The sequence below is a fragment of the Corythoichthys intestinalis genome, chromosome 13 (assembly GCF_030265065.1).
Source record: "Corythoichthys intestinalis isolate RoL2023-P3 chromosome 13, ASM3026506v1, whole genome shotgun sequence".
Lineage (NCBI taxonomy): Eukaryota > Metazoa > Chordata > Actinopteri > Syngnathiformes > Syngnathidae > Corythoichthys > Corythoichthys intestinalis.
Genome location: NC_080407.1, coordinates 3068231 through 3088283, shown reverse-complemented (window position 1 = coordinate 3088283; position 20053 = coordinate 3068231). Strand labels below are relative to the sequence as shown.

General features: G+C 40.6%; 2 protein-coding genes across 2 annotated transcripts in view; both read left to right on the top strand.

Moving 5' to 3' along the window:
* The first annotated feature begins 12 nt into the window (after positions 1 to 12).
* pex26 (peroxisomal biogenesis factor 26) lies at positions 13 to 1577 on the top strand. The gene is made up of 5 exons (XM_057855632.1): positions 13 to 402; positions 482 to 619; positions 668 to 978; positions 1041 to 1178; positions 1317 to 1577. Exons 1-5 carry the CDS (start codon positions 209 to 211, stop codon positions 1415 to 1417), a joined length of 882 nt encoding a protein of 293 aa, XP_057711615.1. The 5' UTR covers positions 13 to 208; the 3' UTR covers positions 1418 to 1577.
* A 95-nt stretch (positions 1578 to 1672) lies between these two features.
* The window catches only part of LOC130928851 (G1/S-specific cyclin-D2-like), a 63276-nt gene continuing 44895 nt past the window's right edge, over positions 1673 to 20053 (top strand). The window contains exons 1-2 of the mRNA XM_057855633.1: positions 1673 to 1843; positions 4556 to 4635. The gene's annotated coding sequence lies outside the window, so the exon portion shown is untranslated. The remainder of the gene's footprint in view (positions 1844 to 4555; positions 4636 to 20053) is intronic.

The window sequence follows — 20053 nt, the reverse complement described above, 5'->3', positions numbered from 1 at the left end:
CTGCCTTCTCTGATAGGCTGGTAGACCAGTTAAAGACGAAACTTGTCATTGGCTTATCAATTCCAACCCGGAAGATTGGAAAAACATTCTTTAGAAGGTACTTACTGGAAATAAACCCACCGCAGTGACTGAATATTGTTATAAATTCGACCGCGTTTTATGAGTAAAAGGAGGGATTGCTAAGTTTTATTGTGTTGATAAATTCATCATGAGCAGCCCTGCGATGAGTGACGATTTTACGGCCGTTTTCAACCCTCCGTTGTCTTCTACTCAAATCAAACTGTTTGACATGTTGGAAGAAGCCACAGAACAACTCATGCTTTTTCAAGATTTCCACGCTTCGTTTAGTGTCTGTGAGAGAGGCTTGGAGATCCTTACACGCGAGGAGGAAGAGGACGTGAGGTGACACTTTAAAAGTTAATCCTAAATAAATCACGACTTCGTAGGATACAAAACTTATGTTTGGTATCCTCCCAATTAGAGGTGAACTAAAAGCTGGCTTTTGCATCTTGGGGATCCAAGCCTTGGCTGAACTCAACCAGTGGCCAGGTGTCCTCGCTTGGGTTCTTCACCATTATGAGCAACAAGAGAACATACCTGCAAAAATAATGCTCATGTGGTGAGGACATCGTGATGTCATCGTGCATTTTGTCATCCTTTCTGGCAGCATTCTCCTTTACTCCAAGGTGGGCGAGCCGAAAGTGATGCAAGAGGCCACCCAAACCTGGCTCCACTGTCCGTCGAACCGCCGACTGGACCGGTACAGATCTGTGGCCGAGCTCTATGTGCTGCATATCCTCCTGCCCCTTGAACTCTCAGATCAAGCCCGGGAGATGGTCACCGGCGAGGTGGGGAGCACGGCATTCACGGAAACTCAACGACAGACGGCGCTTGCCATCATAGATGAGGAAAGTCGGAAAAAAGTGCCAGATGTCAACACAGACTGTGGTTTATTCGATAAACGTCCTTCGATCAAAGGTGAGAAACCACTTGGAATCAATGGAAAAACGATAAACACTTGAAAATATCGATTTGCACAGGTTCCCTTCTTCAAAAAGTGGAAGCTCTGTTGAAGCTTTCCTGTAGAAGATTGATATCTGCTTCCGGGTCCTTCCCATTCCATAAACTCATCTTGGCTACTGTCATTCTCTACATGCTGTTGTTTCGCCTAGATCCAGGTCTGGTTTTAAGTTCATGTTCTAGTAGAAGTAACCCGAAAATGGGCATGTCTTTTCATCAAAATTATGAGCATATTTGCGACACTATGAAATACATTTGTGCGTTTATTTTCTCCCCTCCTTTTTTACGCCATGCAGCGCTTCCGTCTTCCTTCATGTGGATTTCCAGACTTCATCAGCTGCTCAGACAGATGTGGAACGTCATGTCGGCTCCGTATTTTCAAGCTCGGAAAGCATGAATGTGGACTGAATTGTAATTTGATTTGTTTTTAATCTAATTCCACACACTCACATCACAGAGGAAATTCTTCTCATTCAAAAGAATAAAAGTGGATGCTGTTGTTTTGTGTAATCGGATTGATTTCCCAGTTTTGTTATTGTTTCGTGTTGATTTAAAACACATGACTCCCCTTTCAGCCTCCATTCAAGTTTGTCCAAGTTGTTTTAGTATTCCCTGCCATCGACAGCGATAGATGTCTAATTCATTTGCACGGTTTAAATGGATAGGACATCACAAGCGTCTCACGTTTGACAGTTACCTGAAACATTGACGTCTTAGCGTTCCAGGTAATTTTTTTTTTCCCCTTACAATTGTGTTATTCTAGCTCACAGATATTTTTTCTTTTTTCCAGCAGAGGCACAAAAGGCATGAAAGTAAAAGAGAGGTTAGTATCTTCAGCTTGCCTAACCTCGTTGTTATTCATATTACAAAAAGTGCTTTATTAGGTTTAAAGAAAATGCAGTGTCATGTACATGTTTGTAGGTGGTGCTCAAGAGTCACCGCATACTGATGCATGTTCCACATGGCGAGGAAGTACAGTAAATATAGCGGAAAAGTCAACAAAAAGCAGACTTAAGTCTGCGTTTGTTACTGAGGTTATCATTGGGTGGCTTTATATCGTTATAATTGGAGTGAATAATCATGATAACTACGGCGCGAAGTGCTGTGAGAATTCCGGTAAAAAAGCTGCATAAATTGAGTCAATTTCTTAGAGAAACTGTAAAAAAACAGAAATGTCAGAAATGTTTCTTGTTGTTTTGGCCTGTTCATGTTAATTTGTGACATTGATTTGAAATGGTTTCAAGTCTGTTAACTCATTACCCACCATTGAGAACACTTAGACGTCCAATTTATTCAAGCTAGAACTAGTTGTGAATGCTCAGTGCCATTGACTGCACTAGAAGTCAATTTTTTAAGACATTTTTAATCAATAGTTGATTAAAAATGCGAGTTTTGAAGTGTTTATTGCTTTATGTGTGTTGCATGAAAACAAAATCCAGCATGTTTTAATAAAAAATTGAAAATCCACTATATGTTTAACCAATTAAAAACATTAATGTTAGTTTATTTAACATTAGTTGCCATTGAAGACGATAGCTGTCCGATTCACATTGTATATCAAATGCCAGGAGTGAAATAGCAACGTTGCAAGCTAATGTTATAGTTTCGTACATAAGCGGAGTTTAAGGGCCCTCCTGGTGGCCGAAAAGTGTCATTGCATGCAACTGACTTTCCTACAAAATATAAAGGTTGTAAAGCAAGAAAACAACAAAAATGAATGATATAAACAAAAAATTTCGATAATGGGTCAAAATGATTTTTCGAACAGATAATGTGACTAGCACCTTAGACGATCATTTGCTTTGCATATAATTAAAAAAAAAAAAAAAAAATTAAAAATGGGGAGGGCAATTTTATTTTTTATATAAGGTTTTGTTTTGTTTTTTTGATTGAAAATATTTTTTTTATGATTGAAGCAACTTTTGGGGGGATTGAATGATTTAGACACAAATGCCCTACCTATTATATGGCCCAAACACAAAAAGGATTGCTAAAATCTAAAAAACTTTTTTTTAATGAAAAATTAAGTGCTCAAATGCAATTTTTTGAGTCCCAAATATTTTTTCGCATTCAAAAACTTTTTTGTATGATTAAAATCTTTTTTTGATTGAAGTGATTTTTCTTTTGAAAATATATATATATTTTTGTATGAAGCAACTTATTTTTTGATTAATAATGACACAAATGTCCTACCCAAAATGTGGCCAAAACACAAAACGACATGACTTCACTTGTGGGGTGGCGTGGCTCAGTGGTAGTAGTAGTAACCCAGAGGTTATGGGTTCGATTCTTCGCCCTGATGAACTCGCCTAAGTATCCTTGAACAAGATACTGAACCCCACGTTGCTCCTGGTGCTGTGTCACCAGTAGGTGAATGGCGACGTAGTGTAAAGCGCTTTGAGCGCCTTGAAAGGTGGAAAAGCGCTATATAAGTATAACACCATTAACCATTCAATCAAAAAAATTGTATTTAAAAAAAAAAATTCAAATAAAAGTAGCTTTCAAATGCATTTTTTAAAAATTTTAAATTTATTTTTGCATTCAAACATTTTTTAATTGAATTTTTTAAAATTGAAAATATGTATTTTGATTGAAGCAACTTTTTTTTTTTTTTTTTTTGGGATCGAATAATAAACAAATGTACCTCCATATGGCTCCGCCCAGGGGATACAATTTTTGACTGAGGTAACTACATTGGCACGACACCGGCAGGCGTACCATATTCAATGGATGATGATCTTGGTGAAAAGTATAGCTGTCCTGCCAGCAGCCTGATTTAGAATTCCCCTCAAGAATGATGGGAAACAAAGAAAAAAACGCTGATTTTCAATTTATTGTTCTAAATATTCTTGTAAGTTAATTTTATTGCTGACACTGCGTTTCGGGGGCATCAACACGTTGTGCCCCTCCTTCCCCTAAAGTCAAATTCCGCCTATGGTTTCGTGTTATTGTGTACAGTTCCTGTTAGTTTTCTCTGTAAGGTTGATTGTTCTTATTAAACCTATGAAAAATAGTTGTCTAGTTTTGAAGTGTTTATTGCATGAAAAAAAAAAAATCTAACCTGTTTTGATAGCTGAATGTTGTACATTGATTTTCTTTAAAAAAAAATCTATTTTAATTTTCAATGAACATATTGTTTGCCACTGAGGACAATAGACGTCAATCCATTTTGAATGGGACGGGCCCTCCGATTCAAAATGGATTTGACGTGGGAGTTCCAAAAAATTGACTATTAGGTGCATCGCGATTCGAAACGTGACAAATTGCTTACGATTCATATTTCCCTCACAACTTTATGACAGCCGCTCGTAGCGGAATGAAATTTAAGACACGTCTACTGCCCAGACACTTTCAACAGACGCACGCAGTGTTATGATGGCTGCTGCCAGTTACTGAGCGAGAGTTTTACTCTTTTCAAAAGACTGGAAAATAAATTTGTGTATGAGACAGGCAGTGACCGGGTGGTTGCGCTTCTGTGTGCAAGTTATTTTTTAGAGCCAGAGGAGAAGATAATTAGTTGCTCCTTGTCTTTCAGATGTCCGGCAGTAGTTTCAAGTCATGCCAATTGAAAAATGTCCTGAGTCTGTTGCTAAGACCCGTGCGCGTCGAAAAGAGGTGAGTACAGGAACCCTTTGTACTGTTTAGCCTTTATTGTTGTTGTTTTTGAGATGTTAACAGTTAGCGCCGAGCTCTAAGCTAATTAGCTAATTCGCTAACGTGTATTTCATATGCAGAACGTGTAAAACCCTGATTAAGTACAGCAGTAACACTAAAAACGAGCGAAATAGTACAGAAATCTGTGAAAATAAAGTATATTAGTTAAAAGAAGGCTTATTTTTTAAGACACTTTGTTTCCAGAAAATGTAGAATTCATTCCAGCTATGTAAATGTTATTGTATTGTTGAGAGAAACAAGTACTTAGGGTGACCAAACGTCCTCTTTTGCCTGGACAAGTTAAAGCAGTAAGGTTGGCCAACCATGTTTTTGAATAATATCGATGGCTAAACAGTTCTAAGCATATTTTCATTATTTTTTTAACGCAATCCTTCCAGATTCTTTGTTTAACCCATAGCAACGCCCTTGACAACGAAAATGCTTTTCTTCGGAAATCTTCGGAAATTACGTCACACCTAGAAGTGCGAGGGAAGTCCGCCATAGAACAGTATTGTTTGTTGCATTGCTTCTCGGTAAGATGCCACGGCGGTGTGTGGCGATGTTTTGTTCTCACTCAAACGAAAAGTTGTATGAGTGGCCAAAGGATAGCAGGGCACGTAAACGGACATCTTTCGTTCGCACGAAGCGAATGAATTTCACGCCATCATCGAGTAGTGTTCTCTGCTGCAAACACTTCGAAGATCCCTGCTTCCTTAACCGGTCTTCTTATGATCAAGGATTTGCCAAAAAGTAAGTGTGATTTTTGGATAGATGACTGATGACTTTGTCAAAGCAGAGCTGCCAACTGTTGTGGAATGAACAGTATAAGCTAGCGACGTTAGCCGAAAGTTAACTCGTGGCAATCCCCGATCATAGTTGTTTTTGCGTTCGCTAGGTTAAGCGTGTTTAAATTGTGCGTCATCTACGATCTTGTCCGAAAGGGTTAATTCACTGTCAATCGGGAAAGGGGTGTGGATGTGCGTATAAACGGGTTGGCATCGCGGTAATTCACGGTCACGTTGCAGTAAGAGACACACACCGCCGGTGAGTTTGTGCACATGTATTATGTATTTCCACCTTCATGCTTCAAGCATTGCATTGCATTTGTACGGTTCGCCGTTTCTTTCACGGTGATCGCTTGATAGCCTTCTAGTTTGTGTTTCGCGAGAGCCGCTGACAGGTGACAATTTAGCGTGTTGGCATTGAGTCAATCTCGCAGCGAATCAGCGAGCGGCTCAAGTCACGCAGTGAATCATGGGAAATGTCGTCTCGGGACAACACTGAAGTGGTGCTTTGTAATCTGTTCGCTTGTGTGAAAAAACTACATTTGCTCACGCCATTAGACGCCACTTCCTGCCGAGAGCCCCAAGCTGTGTTAGCTCCATGTGTTAATAAAGAAACAAAGTTGTCAGCACGTCGTGTGTTCGATACATTTGTAAACAAAAAGCTCATAATAAGACACTATGCACGATCCGTTTAAGAGACGCTGGAGTAGGAGGCGAGTAGGAGATCAGCGAGAAGCAAAACTTCGCGGTCGAATGTGGCGGCAGTCCGCTATTATTTTGTTTTCTTATTGTTGCCACAATAAAGTGGAGAAAGCCATCAACGACTCATCTCCTTCTTTCCCCCCAACGTTTTTATATTATTATTTTATATGCACGAGAGCTGCTGGATCTGCCAAAATGAACATGAAGTCTGATTATTATTATTTTTAACAATGTCATCAGATAGACAAAAACATAAAATTATGTGCAAATGTCTGCATCTTCAAATCATGAAAATAATAACAGCCTAGATCTTACCAATGTTGTAATCTCGATGGGTCTTTTATCCATTCCATGTCAGGCGGTCTAGGCACATTGTTTGCATCCTGGTTAGCGTCTGGCTAATACATGTTAGGTCCAACATAAAATTCCAAGCTCCTCTTCTTCCTCCAAGTCTTCAAAAACTTGGATCTCTTCCCTAGCGCTCGATCTATCGCTTACATCGCTGTTTGAATCATTGTTTGAAGGGCTTTGTATGGCGGCCGTATGTATGGAGCTGCCATCGCTGTTCCCGGTGTGACGTATCACTTCCGTGTTCGTCCCGTTTCAGGCTCGAACTTCGGAAACGCGATTATTTCGTCAAATATACAACATATAAATTATTTTTTTCATGCTTTATTTGTTGGACAATGTTTAATTACTTTAACTGTGACCCTATTTGGCATGTGAAGAAATTACTTCACCTTACTGCTTTAAGTAAGTTTTTTACGATAAATACGTATATAATGGCACCTGTTGACTTCTGTCAGAGCTTTGACTGTAAAATCTCGTTTGGTGTTGCATCGTTGCGCTGCCGATGATTGTAAACTTTAGTAGCAAAGTTTGATTTTTGCCTCAGCTAACTATCAGTAAGCTAAACCACGCTAGGCATTATGGGAAACGTAGTTTTGAACTGCTACGTTTGGAAACATACTGGTTGAATAGTTTTTTTTTTTTTTTTTGGTTATTGTTTGTGTGCAATCTAGAACATTGAATGAGAATATCAGTTGAATGGGAATAACAATTTGTCACTATAGTAATTTATAATTAATATATTTATATATATAATTTATATATTTAGTCGGCACATAGCCTAATATGCAAATACCTCTGTCCATTCCTGCTGAAAAGTACGATACTCCTCGTCTTTTTTTCTTTTTGCCATCTTCTCAAAAGGGTTTCTAAAATTAGCGGGGAAAACGAAACTAAAACCGTGGGAAAAATACTACGCACATCGGCAGCTCTTGTTGACAGCAAAATATGGCGGCCCCACTCAGTGTTTGCCTCATCTGCGTTGCCAGTGCGATTGATAGACAGATAAATTGATAGATAGATGCAACGATATGTATGTTTGCCACTTTCCCACTAAAATAACTGCGAACCGGCTTTCTAGTCGCTGGGGATTGTCGCCCTTTTTTTAAAAAAATAAATAAAGATTTGTCTGCGAGGCAGATGCGGCTGTCAAAAGAGCCAGATATGGCTCGCGAGCCATAGGTTCCCGACACCTGGTATATACTGTCAATTGCAAAGAAAGAGTTCGTTGGAATAAATTTAGTCAATTATCAGAATTAGTATACGCTTAGATTTTAAATGTAATTGGGGTGAACTGTTTCCATCATTTTGTTCATGTAACACTAAATGGAGTGAACAGTGTCTTAATTAGAATGAATCATGAGTGTAAACGAATCCCAATGGCCGCTGGCGCGCTCCGCCAGCTTTGTGGCGACACGTCGCCGTCACCTCGCCAATGTTGACGTGTGTTTAGCTCGTTGCTCGGTGAGCGCCCGCTGGAGAAAATGAACTTTTTTTTTTCTTGGAGGGGGGGTGGGTTTGGCTTTTGGAGAGATCCCTTCGTCTCCCCTCTCGCGCGCTGCATTCCAGACATTTTACTGGCGTCATCAATAATACCGCTTAATGTTGTAACAGCATGGGAAAATCAGCTTCGAGTAGAGCCACCATGTTGTTGGTGAGCCTTTTTGATTTGTTTTCAACCGACCGGGAGATCATTGGATCGCCGCTAGCCCAGTCCAAATGGATTGGACGTCGCGCTGTCAATGGTGGACAATTAATGTTATGAAGTCTATTAATCTGCTATACATAGACTTCATAATCTATTGACATGACACGGGAAACTGGGCCGATTCATAGGGGGCCTGTTTTCAAAAACTTCAACTATTTACAAAACCAAAGCTGCTACTGACCTAAAACCAAAACGCGCACCTACCTTAGCCTTATATGAGTCTCCATGAGCAGCGGCATCAAAAAATTCAAAGTCGTTCACTTATAAAATCCCAATTAATTATGTTTTTATACAATTATAGCGCAACTTAAAATGGCTATAAAAGTCTGATTTTACACTAGATGCACAAAAATCACCAAATGCAAAATCACCTAAATTTTCAGGATCAATAGCAATATTTAACATAGATGTCTTTGACCGAAATAGCAACTTATTTTTTTTTTTTATTTACTCAGTTTTCAACAGCTAATAAATTACTCGATTGAAAATCAGAAAGCTAATACTTGAGAAAACATGCAGAATCAATTATAAATAATATGTAAATGGATTATTAATTAATTCTATATACAATCACAACTTATTATAGAATAGAATAGCCCTTTATAATCATTATACACTATATACTGTTAGCGAATGAGGCTAGCGGCCGGCTGGCATAACCGGAAGCCTTTGTGGCGAAAAGTCTTGTGAATAAATGCTTAAATACCCGAATTGATATGGACATAAAACAGTCTCGATTCTTGGTTTAAAGCAAAGAAACTGTGCAGTTAGCGTTTATTTTACGTATATTGACGAAGTACAATGCTACTCTGTTGGCGAATGAGGCTAGTGGCCGCCTGGCGTAGCAGCTTTGCTAGCGAAAATTCTTGTGAATAAATGCTTAAATCCCCAAATTCTTCATAGATATGGACGCAAAACCGTCTCAATTCTTGGTTAAAAGCAAAGAAACCGTGCAGTTAGCGTTTATTTTACGTACATTGTCGAAGTACAATGCTACTGTGCTAGCGAATGTGGCCAGCGGCCGCCTGGCATTAACAGAGCTTTTCTGTCGAAAATTCTTGTGAATAAATGCTTAAATCCCCGAATTCTTCATAAATATAGACGTAAAACAGTCTCAATTCTTGGTTAAAAGCAAAGAAACCGTGCATTTAGCGTTTATTTTACGTACATTGTCGAAGTACAATGCTACTCTGTTAGCGAATGAGGCTAGTAGCCGCCTGACGTAACAGGAGCTTTTCTGGTAAAAATTCTTGTGAATAAATCCTTAAATCCCGAATTCTTCGTAGATATAGACGTAAAACAGTCTCAATTCTTGGTTTAAAGCAAAGAAACGGTGCAGTTAGCGTTTATTTTACGTATATTGTGGAAGTACAATTCTACTATGTTAGCAAATGAGGCTAGCGGCCGCCTGGGGTAAAATGAGCTTTTCTGGCAATAATTCTTGTGACTAAATGCTTAAATCCCCAAATTCTTCATAGATATAGACGTAAAACAGTCTCGATTCTTGGTTAAATGCAAAGAAACTGTGCAGTAAGCGTTTATTTTACGTATATTGTGGAAGTACAATTCTGCTATGTTAGCGAATGAGACTAGCGGCCGCCTGGGGTAAAAGGAGCTTTTCTGGCGAAAATTCTTGTGAATAAATGCTTAAATCCCCGAATTCTTCATAGATATGGACGCAAAACAGTCTCGATTCTTGGTTAAATGCAAAGAAACTGTGCAGTAAGCGTTTATTTTACGTATATTGTGGAAGTACAATTCTGCTATGTTAGCGAATGAGACTAGCGGCCGCCTGGGGTAAAAGGAGCTTTTCTGGTGAAAATTCTTGTGAATAAATGCTTAAATCCCCGAATTCTTCATAGATATGGACGCAAAACAGTCTCGATTCTTGGTTAAAAGCAAAGGAAACCGTGCAGTTAGCGTTTATTTTACGTATATTGAAGAAGTATAATGCTACTCTTCTAGCGAATGAGGCTAGCGACCGCCTGGCATAAACACAGCTTTTGTGGTGAAAATTCTTGTGAATAAATGCTGAAATCCCCGAATTCTTCATAGGTATGGATGTAAAAAAGTCTCGAGTCTTGGTTAAAAGTAAACTATGAGGCTGGTCAGTTACAAAAATTAGCCGCCTCCACGCGTAAACAAAGGAAAAAAATTAATAAATGCTTCAATCACGCATGCATGGTATGAAAAATATACTATTTACCTTGAATCCTCGAACAAATCACTCCTGAGACGATCCTTCCTGTTTGTATTCGGTAAAACTTTCATAGTTAAATCCAATCGTAAGTAAATCTAAGCTTAAATCCGACATTAGCGTGTGCCGTCTTCGGCTATTACTAAATAAAGCTCGGCTCCCTCCGATAAGGCGTCGCGCAAAGAATGACGAAGTGACACGTCAATAGTGATGTCTATGTGCCATCTTAATTTTGGTGTTGTAAATTGGAAAATGGCAAATTTATTGCAATTTTTTTACAGCAGATTGTCACCGTCAATGGCAGCCAATAAGGTGAAGCAAGCGTGTCTGAACTTAGCATACGGGCATACATTTGTTTTAGTCGTGGACGTCCATCCTTCAAGATTGTTTGCGCACCATGGTGACATCTAATTTTATGAGTCGGAAGCTTTTATGCGTTTCATGTTGATAAGACAGTCATAAATCCATATCGGTTTACTTTCACTTGCTGTTGTTGTCAATGAGTAAGCACTGAATGTTGCACTTGTTTGTCTTAGTCAGCAGCGCCCGCTTTTATATCGCGGCTCTTTCAAACAAATGTTTAACTTGGCGGCTAGCATTGATGAAGCTGGACGACTATTCTCGTCAATGGCACTGAAACATTCTTTACACGGTCACCACCTTTTGGGAATCCCTGCTTTGACCCAGTGTAAATCAGAGTAGGCTTCCTATCGTGACCGTTAAGAATTCTAGCAAACATTTTTCCTTGGGTTCAGATTCTTGGAAGCGTGTAGTAAATAATGCGCGCTGACTTTTGTTGCGAGGGAGAAGAAGAAAAAAAATGCAGGGCGGCGGTTTGGTTTGGAGCTCGCCGTGACTTTTGGGTGGCTCTTGCTGCGATTCCATGATGCGCCTTCGATGCGTTAGGGTGGAGGATCAAAAACGCTGAGCGTGCTGATTACGCATCCAAGTTCTGAGGCTCTGTAAACCCGCTTTTTCACAATGCCCCACATGTCCCTACCCTTCAGTCGGCGCCTTATCTGCGGTCCTTATCATGTATTTGAAAGTTACTAGGAAATCGACGCCAACTTCTGCTCCTAACAGCCGTGTCCAACCCTTTGCACAACCTGTTGCCATCATACAGTGGGGCAGATAAGTATTTAGTCAACCAGTAATTGTGCAAGTTCTCCCACTTGAAAATATTAGAGAGGCCTGTAATTGTCAACATGGGTAAACCTCAACCATGAGAGACAGAATGTGGGGGAAAAAAACAGAAAATCACATTGTTTGATTTTTAAAGAATTTATTTGCAAATCATGGTGGAAAATAAGTATCTGGTCATTACCAAAAGTTCATCTCAGTAATTTGTTATGTACCCTTTAATGGCAATAACGGAGGCCAAACGTTTTCTGTAACTCTACACAAGCTTTTCACACACTGTTGCTGGTATTTTGGCCCATTCCTCCATGCAGTTATCCGCTAGAGCAGTGAATGTTTTGGGGCTGTCGTTGGGCAACACAGACTTTCAACTCCCTCCACAGATTTTCTATGGGGTTGAGACCTGGAGACCACTCCAGGACCTTGAAATGCTTCATACGAAGCCACTTCTTTGTTGCCCTGGCTGTGTGTTTGGGATCATTGTCATGCTGAAAGACCCAGCCACGTCTCATCTTCAATGCACTTGCTGATGGAGATTTTCGCTCAAAATCTCTCGATACATGGCCCCATTCATTCTTTCCTTTACGCAGATCAGTCATCCTGGTCCCTTTGCAGAAAAAACGCCCCAAAGCATGATGTTTCCACCCCGTGCTTCACAGTGGGTATGGTGCAATTCAGTATTCTTTTTCATCCAAACAAGAGAACTTGTGTTTCTACCAACAAGTTCTATTTTGGTTTCATCTGACCATAACACATTCTCCCAGTCCTCTTCTGGATCATCCAAATGCTCTCTAGCGAACCGCAGACGGGCCTGGACGTGTACTTTCTTCAGCAGGGGGACACGTCTGGCAGTGCAGGATTTGAGTCCCTGGCGGCGCATTGTGTTACTGATAGTAGCCTTTGTTACTGTGGTCCCAGCTCTCTGTAGGTCATTCACTTGGTCCCCCCGTGTGGTTCTGGGATTTTTGCTCCCCGTTCTTGTTATCATTTTGAAGGCCACGGGGTGAGGAGGGAGTTCAAAGTCCGTGTTGCCCAACGACAGCCCCAAAACAGCACTGCTCTAGAAGAGATCTGCATGGAGGAATAGGCCAAAATACCAGCAACAGTGTGTGAAAAGCTTGTGAAGAGTTACAGAAAACGTTTGGCCTCCATTATTGCCAACAAAGGGTACATAACAAAGTATTGAGATGAACTTTTGGTATAGACCAAATACTTATTTTCCACCATGATTTGCAAATAAATTCTTTAAAAATCAAACTGTGATTTTCAGTTTTTTTTTCCTAATTCTGTCTCTCATGGTTGAGGTTTACTCATGTTGAAAATTAGAGGCCTCTCTAACATTTTCAAGTGGGAGAACTTGCACAATTACTGGTTGACTAAATACATATTTGCCCCACTGTAAATCACTTGGCGGCAAGGGCGTAGGTTTGGTCTCAATATTGGTAGGGACGCTATAACAGCATAACCTGCATGTACACTTTTTGCTGGGGACTGGACATTAATAAGACCAAACAAATTGGGTTCATTTCTCAAAAATGGCTGGTTCCTACATAAAAAATAGTTAACATTTTCAGAGGGAGAAAGGATTTTTTTTAAATGCTCGTTTCATATTAAGGAAATTTAGAGTGGTTGTGCTTTTGAGGTTTTTTTTTTGGGGGGGGGGGTAATATGTGCATAGGCTGCAATTATTATTTTTTTTAATGATGTAGTCAATAAAGACATTTTAATTAATGAATAAATGCACAAAATGCACAGTTGAATTCACATCAACAGTACAAAACATACAGGAAGACATCTAAGTAGTTTCCTACTCGAGTTTTACAGGTTAGCAAGTTCACGCAGTTTAATCTTATGCAAACTCTGATGCTGGTTGGACTTTTAGTAGCAAAATTATTAGTGGTATGTTCCCCACCTCCACAACATTGACATCTTTTTACATTACTTACAGTGTCTGCTGCTGACCTGACAAAAAAAACTTTTAATATCCCTCCTCTTCAAAGGAGGCGGAGGAGGCAGCATATTGACATGCATTTCTGTCGGGATTGTGTGAATGTGGGGTTTCTAGTCATCAGCCAATCAAACGTGCGTTTGAGGGGGGGAAAAAAATGGACCGGCACTACTAAATCGCAGGTGAAGAGGGGTAAATGTAAGTCTGAACATCATGAAAGTAATTCACTTAATAATGGTAGCGTCAATTCTATCCTAACAACACACGGGAAGACAATCTAAATTTCCTTTACAGCTGAACTCATTGTATAATGCAAATAAGGTTGCTTAAAAGTTGGTGGGGACAACTTGAGCATCCTAAAAAGTTGGTAGTGTTATGTCCCTACCGTCCCTAAGCGAACCTACGTCCTTGCTTGGCAGGACGAAACAAAAGTCATTAATAAGACAAGGCATAAAAAAACACGTCGTCCGGTTGCAACTTGTCGTAAGCGACTCATCCGGACACGATCGGAACGTATTATCATAAATCCTGGCTTGGCGTGCTTTCAATTAAAATCTGTATGGTGGAATGAGCGGAATTGTACCTCCGGGCCTAACGCGCTTTCGCATTCCGGATCGCACACGCGCTAACAACCGCTTTCTGTTTTGACTAGCTGTAAAACAAAAGAACTAAAAAAAAAAAAAAAATGGACTGGAGCTGTTTAGATACTCTGCCGTTCCCACTATTAGTCAGTACACCCGGTGGCAAGTGACAAATTGGGATATTTCGTTTGCTCCTTTTGTTTGAAAGGGGCTCCTTTCAGCGAGGTGAGCATCCCTCGTTCGAGCTCTTTGACCTCCTTCCTGTTCCTACACAAAGACCCTCTAATGCCAGGTAGCCGGCGCCGGCATTCCTGAAGCATTCCTCCACGGGGAAAGTTGCTGGGACGGGGATGAAACAATGACCCGCTCTCATTCATCGGGTTTAGGGTTCTGTGGGAAAGTCCGCCGCCGGGTTGAGGTAGGACGGCCCGTGGAATGTTCTCCGGGAGATGCACTGACAAGACGGAGGAGGTCTTCTTACTAGAGGAGGATGATAACGCGCTTTGATGGAGCTGTGCTGTTTGCACATGCTTGTCATGCTTTGTGGACTTTGTTTGCACGTTTGCAGGCTGATGTCATGGAGCTGTGTTGCGAGTCGGACTCGGTATATCGTCATCTGATAGAAAACGTACAGTGGGGCAAATAAGTATTTGGTCAACCACTAATTGTGCAAGTTCTCCCACTTGAAAATATTAGAGAGGCCTGTAATTGTCAACATGGGTAAACCTCAACCATGAGAGACAGAATGTGGGGAAAAAAAAAAAAAAAAACAGAAAATCACAAAGAATTAAAGAATTAATTTGCAAATCATGGTGGAAAATAAGTTTTGTTATGTACCCTTTGTTGGCAATAACGGAGGGCAAACGTTTTGTGTAACTCTTCACAAGCTTTTCACACACTGTTGCTGGTATTTTGGCCCATTCCTCCATGCAGATCTCCTCTAGAGCAGTGATGTTTTGGGGCTGTCGTTGGGCAACACGGACTTTCAACTCCCTCCACAGATTTTTTATGGGGTTAAGATCTGGTGACTGGCTAGGCCATTCTAGGACCTTGAAATGCTTCTTACGAAGCCACTCCTTTGTTGCCCTGGCTGTGTGTTTTTTTATCATTGTCATGCTGAAAGACCCAGCCACATCTCATCTTCAATGCCTTGCTGATGGAAGGACATTTTCCCTCAAAATCTCTTGATATATGTCCCCATTCATTCTTTCCTTTTCACAGATCAGTCGTCCTGGTTCTTTTGCAGAAAATCAGCCCTAAAGCATGATGTTTCCACCCCCATGCTTCACAGTAAGTATGGTGTTCTTTGGATGCAATCCAGGATTCTTTCTCCTCCAAACATGAGAAGCTGTGTTTCTACCAAAAAGTTCTATTTTGGTTTCATCTGACCATAACACATTCTCCCAGTCATCTTCTGGATCATCCAAATGCGCTCTAGCGAACCGCAGACGGTCCCTGGATGTGTACTGGCTTCAGCAGGGGGACATGTCTGGCAGTGCAGGATTTGAGTCCCTGGCGGCGCATTGTGTTACTGATAGTAGCCTTTGTTATTGTGGTCCCAGCTCTCTGTAGGTACTTAACTAGGTCCCCACTTTTGCTCACTGTTCTTATAATTTTGACGCCACGGGGTGAGATCTTGCATGGAGCCCCAGATCGAGGGAGATTATCAGTGGTCTTGTTTGTCTTCCATTTTGTAATAATTGCTCCCACAGTTGATTTCTTTACACCAAGCGTTTTACCTATTGCAGATTCAGTCTTCCCAACCTGGTGCAGGTCTAAAATTTTGTCTCTGGTGTCCTTGGACAGCTCTTTGGTCTTGGCCATAGTGGAGTTTGAAGTGTGACTGAGATTGTGGACAGGTGTCTTTTAGACCGATAATGAGTTAAAACAGGTGCCATTAATACAGGTAATGAGTCGAGCCTCGTTAGACCTCGTTAGAAGAAGTTAGACCTCTTTGACAGCCAGAAATCTTGCTTGTTTGTAGGTGACCAAATAATTAATTTCCACTCTAAATTGGAAATAAATTCTTTAAAAATCAAACAATGTGATTTTTTTTCCCCCACATTATGTCTCTTATGGTTGAGGTTTACCCATGTTGACAATCACAGGCCTCTCTAATCTTTTCACGTAGGAGAACTTGCACAATTGGTGGTTGACTAAATACTTATTTGCCCCACAGTATATCGTGTTATTCTACATACAGTGGGGCAAAAAATTATTTGGCAACCAGGAATTGTGAGTTATCCTACTTTAACAAGATGTGACGGTTTTGTCATTTTCATTATTAGTGCAGGTTTGAGGCAGTATGCTGTCATAGGAGAGCAACATAAAAAAAAATCATTTAATGCGGAACAAGGAACAATAGTGCCAGAATTAAATGGCAACTTCAATATGTTAAAAAAAGACAATATTTAAAAACGAAAATTAAAGCTGTAGTGTACAATGAAAATCAAAACGCTTTAAAACTTCATTAGAAATACTTTAAAACTGTTAATACAAATCAAATCAAAACCGAAAAATAGGTATAAAATTCCAAATAAGAAACCTAAAAGTCATCTAAAAATCTAAATCTCGCAATAAAATAATGCATAAATAACATTTGTTTATGCATTTAATTTTGGCATTTCTTGTCCTTTTATATTTTAACCCACTCATGAGCAAACTGCTCTCGTGTTTTGGATTTTAAGTGCGCTTTCTCCAGATTGAATGCTGTCTTGAACTTGTACAGTTTCCAAGACTATCAAGAATTTCTTGGTATAAATGTGCTGCCAAGCATCAGAAAGCTTGGTGTCGGTCATGGGTCTTGCAACTGAATTATATAGCAAAGCTAAGTTAGAAAGCTAAAAACGCCACTCAACATTTGACTACCGAGAAGCGGCCTTGTATGATCCCTGATTTAAATCCTATTGAGCATTCTCAAATGGTAGCTGCCAAATTCTGTTAAGCCCTTCTGTTTCTCATAATTATTGAATCATTTGAGTGTTTTTCATATAGCTGCGGCTATAATGTAATGACTTTACATAGGAATTTCCCTGTCGCATTTAGCAACAGCGTCCTGCTGACAGTCGATTGCTGTTTAAACAAGAAGCACCTGTCTTAGCTGGTAGTGAATCGCCCTTAAAAAAATAAATTCACAAAGCGGCATAACGTCGGCGTGAAGGCAGCCTTTTGTTTACACTGAGGCCCGTCGAGGGCCTGCATGTCGTGTACAGTGTCTATATGCGGCGTTTGGTTTTGTGGGAAGCGCTCGGAGCCTCGAGAGATCGCTTTGCACCCTCTGATGTGGCGCTTAGATTTCCGCCCGCGAGGAAGCGCGTTGCTTGGTGGTGTAGCGCCACGGCCTGTGGAAATAAAAGTACGTCACCTTTGACGGCCTTTTGATTGACAGTCATGTCAACCGGAAGCGAGCGGTAAGTGCTCGCAAAGGTATTTTTGCTAGAGGCAGGAGTAGCGCAACTAGGCGGAACGTGTTTAATCAAAATCCCGACTGTCTCGCCACGTTTATTACATTCAAAGCCACAAGTATTGACACTTGAATGCCAAATATCAATCTTAACTCTTTGGCCCAGACAAATTATTTGGGCAGATTGTCAGTGACGATGCAAAATATGTATTTTTTTATTTCGAAATAGCTTATTTTTCCTCATGAATAGTTGTATCGTAGCTTGATTTCCTGAATCATGCGTCAATAATTGGTGTATCGCTATAGTGAGATAATTGTTATTGTGACTGCAGTGCACCACCATCGTATCACATCCCTGAAATTCTTCTAAAATGACAGGACCGTTGATCAAAGTTGTCCAGGCCCTGAAGCAACGAAGCAACCCCAGAACTTCACCACCAACTCCATTTTTTGATTTGACTTCTCCAACTTACCAGAATCTAGGAGAAAACAAAACAGATGTGACTTTTCTTTTAAAGGCTGCTGTATAATTTGCTTGTTTCATCATGATGAATAAATGTTTCTTCCACGGATTGATAAGGTAAAATGAAAGTGAGAACGTAAGTCGCAAATCCGACACGACAGTAACAATAGGAACTATTGTTATTTGGGTTTGAGTTTCCCGAGGGACAGTTATAGTTGACGGAAACAGGAAGTCTTTGTTACGTTTATGGTCCGAGTTGCGGAGCTGCAATAAACGTTGACTCGAATGAGTTCAAGAAACTAAATTCTGTGCTTTATGAAGAGTGAAAAAAGCAGAATTTAACACAGACGAAATCATTCGGCCGCTTAGAGTGAAGTACTACCGAAACAAAATGGTGACGTCACGTACCGTAATTGTCGGCAACGGATCGCCGCATACGTTTCTTGAACACAACGTGGCCGTGTCAATAAAAAAAAAAAAAAAAGTTATATATATATATATATATATATATATATATGTAATATGTACCGTAATTTTCGGACTATAAACCGCAAGTTTTTTTCCTTCATTTTGAATCCTGCGGCTTATTTGTAGATTTATTTGGGGTAATACTTTATTGACATTGGTGTCATAAGACCGTAATAATTATGACATAACACTATCATGGACATTACTGAATTTTTATGACAGATGTCATCCGGGAAATTATGACACTAACTCCATTTATGTACATTTCGGATATTTTACATCCATTCAAATGTGAGGTAATCTGCCGGATAACACTAAATGACATCTTTTATAACCTCTGTCTGCTCATGACACATGACTAGCAATTAATGAAACAACTGGAACAGTAACTGAAGAAATAATCAGCACAAAACACGAATTCTTATTTAGATCTGTAGCGCTGCAATACATGCTAAGAGCCACGTTGGACCACAATAGACAGCAGGTGGCAGCAGAGGTTAACTGTCTCCCCCAAGGGAGCAGTGATGGCTAAAAGAAGCTTCTTGAAGCAATGAAACTCTGCAGTCAATTGGTTCAAAGCTTCATGATGGTTTATTTGGTATTATGACAGTTATGCCGCTGTCAAATAAAGTGTTACTGGTTAATATCTTTCAGTCTAACTATCCCATTATACAGTGAGGACAGCTGCGGCTTATAGTCCAGTGCGGCTTATCTATGAACAAATGCCGTTTCCGTGCCAAATTTGGTGGGTAGCGGCTTATAGTCAGGTGTGCCTTATAGTGCAAAAATTACAGTATATATTTCTGTTTCCATCCATGTACCCGTTTATAATAATAAAGTTGATTTTGGGGGAAAAAAAGTGCGCGTTATATTGGGGAAATTAGGGTATTCACAATGCTTGATTAACAACATATAAAAGGAGGTTGCCAGATTGGGGGCCCCCTAGTGGTCAGGGGCCCTAAGCAGCTGCATAGTCTGTATATAGGCTGGGCCGGCCTTGAGTCACAATAGTGCTAAAAATAAGAATGTATTACTCCCTCTCTTAAGTTTCGTCCTGGGACGTATCTGCATTGCCGCGCCATTTCTTTCAGATTTAGTTTCTGATAACAAAGGCGCAACTTAATCGACGCTCAATACAATTCCTTTTACGCGGCCCTGCTTCTCGTTAAGCCTCCTCTCATCTGCAGCCTGTTATGGCGGAGCAGGGGGATGACATCATACTGGTCTCGCGGCGGCGGGTAATTGGCCAGCTCTCCTCCTCCAGAGTGAGCGGCCGAGCCAAGCAGAACACACAAGTGGAGCCAGGCCATGCGAGTCAGATGCACGGGGTTTTTCCAGAGCGTGTGACGGGGGCCGCGGCGCAGGGGGGGAACGACGGCGAGCCAAATGGGGGCGGCGAACCCGTCCGACTGCGAAGGTCCGAAATGAATGAAGAGCCTCAACTCTAATGAAATGCGATATCACGCGTGCCCCAGGCGGATTTGTTTGATGTATGCTACAATCTGCCACTGTAGACGCCGCATCACTGTGCCTTTTCTCTGCCACGATTAAAAAAATAAAAATGGAAAACTCAGACCTCTCGGCCCACACAATGTTCCGTTTAGACTCCGTTACAGCCACAGTCGGTCATTGTTTGTAA

What these genes read in the sequence shown, in the direction of transcription:
- pex26 (XM_057855632.1), top strand. Translation starts at nt 209, where the DNA reads ATGAGCAGCCCTGCGATGAGTGACGATTTTACGGCCGTTTTCAACCCT. An exon ending in GAGGAGGAAGAGGACGTGAG is followed by an intron (nt 403 to 481) that starts GTGACACTTTAA and finishes CCTCCCAATTAG; the next exon opens with AGGTGAACTAAAAGCTGGCT. An exon ending in GCAAAAATAATGCTCATGTG is followed by an intron (nt 620 to 667) that starts GTGAGGACATCG and finishes CCTTTCTGGCAG; the next exon opens with CATTCTCCTTTACTCCAAGG.